Below are 3,552 nucleotides of genomic sequence, written 5' to 3'. Positions count from 1 at the left end.
ATGCAAAGTTTATGAAAGAAAATTGGAGAAAATTGAAATGGAAACTCGCACGACACGCCGAAACACAAGAAACACAAGTAAAATTCATTCGTATACAAATTTAAAGAGCAGCCAAAGCAGACAGAGCGACAGACAGACAGACAGAGGAAAAATGAAAATTTAAATAGGTAGTTGTTGTGTTCGTCTTGGTCTTGTTGTTGTTGCTGTTGTTTTTGGTTATTTCGTATTTTTGGCAATGAACAAAAACTACGTCAACTAGAAATGCTGCTCAGGCGCGTATTTATGAGAAGAGCGTCGTGCGCAACGAAGCACACACAAAACACACACTAACTATAGCAACAACTACGGCAACAGCAACAACAACTTTGTTGTAAGAAAATGTTGTTGAGGCGCGTCTCGTGAAGGAAAAAATAGCAAAAAGCAAAAGTTATTCTGTTGGCGCGCGCATAAAATTGAATTCAGTCGAGCCGAGCACATCGAGCAACGACGTAAGAACACGGAACGGATAAATATTTATTTTCTTTGGCTCTGATCAACTAAAATCTCAATCGATTCGGTTTGCTCTTGCAGGTCAGCAGCAACGGTAGCAACGGAGCATACGATCAGCAGTACTCGACGGGACAGCAACAGCAACAGCAACAGCAGCTGCAGCATCATCAGCATCAGCACCAACAGCAGGTGACGGACTACGCACAGCCGAACCGGGGCACACAGCAGCAGGCGCACTTGACGCAGACGATCGAGGAGACGACCATAGTCGAGGACAGTCGCGAGGATCAGTTGGATTGTATGCTTGGCAATTTGCAGGCGAACATGAGTCGTCAGGGAGTCAACACAGTGCAGAAGGGCTGCTGCAATGCATGCGAGAAGCCGATTGTCGGCCAGGTGATCACCGCCCTGGGCAAGACCTGGCATCCGGAGCACTTCACGTGCAATCACTGCAGCCAGGAGCTGGGCACGCGCAATTTCTTCGAGCGCGACGGCTTCCCCTACTGCGAGCCCGACTATCACAATCTGTTCAGTCCGCGCTGCGCCTACTGCAACGGCGCCATTCTGGACAAGTGCGTGACGGCACTGGACAAGACCTGGCACACCGAGCACTTCTTCTGCGCCCAGTGCGGCCAGCAGTTCGGCGAGGATGGCTTCCATGAGCGGGACGGCAAGCCCTATTGCCGCAACGACTACTTCGAGATGTTCGCGCCCAAGTGCAATGGCTGCAACCGTGCCATCATGGAGAACTACATCTCCGCCCTGAACTCGCAGTGGCATCCCGATTGCTTCGTCTGCCGGGTAAGCACCAGCTATAGAGCTCACCACAGCTCTCTGGCCATCGTTTGCTCTCTTTTTACATGATTATTCTTTTGATTCTGATTATGTGATTATGCGACATTTAGGATTGCAAGAAGGCTGTGCGCGGCAAGTCCTTCTATGCCATGGAGGGCAAGCCGGTCTGTCCGCAGTGTGTGGGCGTCGATGAGGAGGAATAGGCGTCCATAACCCAGCAACAGCAACAGCAGAGGCAGCGGCAGCGGCAGCGGCAGCAGCGACAACTTGTTGAAGTTCAGCAGCACGAAAATAGCCCCCGTCCGGATACGAATTGTATCTACATGAAATTGTTTACCCAGCGGCAGCTGCGTCCCACTTTCTGTCTCGCATTCACTCTCAATCTGTCTCTTTCCGTGTCCCATTCTCTTTGGGGGCTATTTTCGTTGAAAATGTGAAAAATCTTTTTAATATTGTCGGGGCTCAGCGCTTGCCACGACTTGTGTAGCCACCTGCCCCTATCCAGCAGCATCTACAACAGCAACAGCAACAACAGCAACTCAAGGATCTGCCCCCACGTCTTTGGCTTCTGTGGGGGCCTGGACACGGCTGACCACCAGGCAACTGGGCGGGTCGGCTATGTCCGCCCCTGCAGCACGCTTTGCCCCCTGCTATTATGATGGCCTCGGCCATGGCTTGCCTCCCCCTGCTAAGAGTAACCCCGCCCCACTCCCTGCCCCCTTTGAAACTGTTGAAGTTTTCTATATGCAATTTAGTTGTAAGTTTTTAGGTATTTTTTAAATTTAAACATTTATGAAGCAATATTGTAATTTGTTTTTGTAAATAAAATTTAAATAATTAAATTATATTAAAAAACAAACAAAAAATAGAAACACAACAAAAATTAACTCGAAAACAACAATTGAAAAGTCTTGGCAAATGGAGCTGCGCAAGGGTGGATCTGCTGACCAGTTCTAGTCCCGGTCCCAGTGCTCCGAGTCCAGCCAGACCTTGGCGCAGTTCAAGATCAGAGTCAATATCGCTGACCTTGAGCTGGAATGTCGCATGTGCCACGACCTTCAATTGTTGTTGTTGTTGTTGCTCAGTTGCAAACAATTTACACTATTGCTACATAGATTTTCGGATTAGATTAACCGCAATACCAACAATACCCCACCCCCATCTCCGTCTCCCCTTGACCCCGCCCACGGGTGGAAACTATTTTGGTTGCTGACGTTTCTCGCTCATAAATATAAAACACAAACGAGAAATCAGCAAATGATTTCGACTGTATATAAAAATGTATAACAATTTATCTGCACTCACAACAATATTCCCCTATAAAATAATGCTCTCCATGAGAGTGTTCCCTGACAGAGTCGAGATTCCCATGCTCCCTTATTCATTTGTCATTTGACTAATACACTCGGACTGCATAGCTTTCAAACTGTGCATATTTATAGAAACTCAAACGGATTCTCTTTCAAAATTCTATGGAAATTCCAATTAAATATTTCAAATATATCAGCGCTAAATTTGGCTGCCATTCGAATCGTTGTGTTTATTTCAAACAAAATACATCCATCTATGAATTATTCAGCTTTAGAGCGCTTTCAGTATTTATTTATTATTATGATGATTCCAAAGGTGGCTTCCCATTTTAACTGTATTAATATAAAAGGTGGAAGCAACATTTAAGCGTATACCATTTTTCCTTTGTTGATAGGTCAACCTTTTCATAGGCTTAACAGATCTCTCGTGTTAAACGTGCGATACTCCATTCATATTAAGCATTTACAGTCACTTAAAAGTTTTATTTGCTAAAATTGTTAAACAACCAATAAAAATAATAATACTTTATATAAGGCCAAATCTCCCCAATTATTAAGATCTTCATTGCTCGCTAAGGAATTGCATATTAAAATGGTCTTCCAATCCATTACCTGCGTATTCAGAATCATTAATCAACGATTTTAATTCAAAGTTTTAGGTCACCCATTCATTGAGGAATATGCAGAGCTCCATTTCTTAAATTCTTTAAATATACATACATATATACAGTTCATGTTCCTTGAGCTTCGTATATAAGTAAAGTTGATCGATACCCATGAAGGACCTTCCGAATTTCTCTTCTCACAGCTCAAACGAAATTTTAAAACCTATATGGACTACATTGAATACATTGATCAAATAGATTTGGCATAGTAAATCAAATATATTATATTCTACAATTTAGTCAAACTAGTTCTCGTATCACAGAAAACCTTAAAGGGCTTAGAGCCAGATACT

At 43.9% G+C, this 3,552-nt stretch overlaps 1 protein-coding gene across 12 annotated transcripts in view; it reads left to right on the top strand.

Moving 5' to 3' along the window:
- Positions 1-3,552, top strand: part of Pax (paxillin) — a 31,747-nt gene that overhangs the window by 26,439 nt on the left and 1,756 nt on the right. For 11 of the 12 annotated variants that reach the window (XM_018002322.2, XM_089464071.1, XM_089464068.1 and 8 more), the window contains one exon: positions 571-1,290. In XM_018002322.2, the coding sequence (XP_017857811.2) occupies positions 571-1,290 (720 nt within the window). Of the gene's footprint in view, positions 1-570; positions 1,291-1,394; positions 2,168-3,552 lie in introns of those variants that run through there. The other variant, XM_018002324.2, reaches the window with a different exon arrangement.

Source organism: Drosophila arizonae, chromosome 3, assembly GCF_054131065.1.
Source record: "Drosophila arizonae isolate 15081-1271.41 chromosome 3, UAZ_ARI_1.0, whole genome shotgun sequence".
Classification (NCBI taxonomy): domain Eukaryota; kingdom Metazoa; phylum Arthropoda; class Insecta; order Diptera; family Drosophilidae; genus Drosophila; species Drosophila arizonae.
Note: the sequence above shows the minus strand (reverse complement) of the source record. Positions and strands in the feature narration are given on the sequence as shown.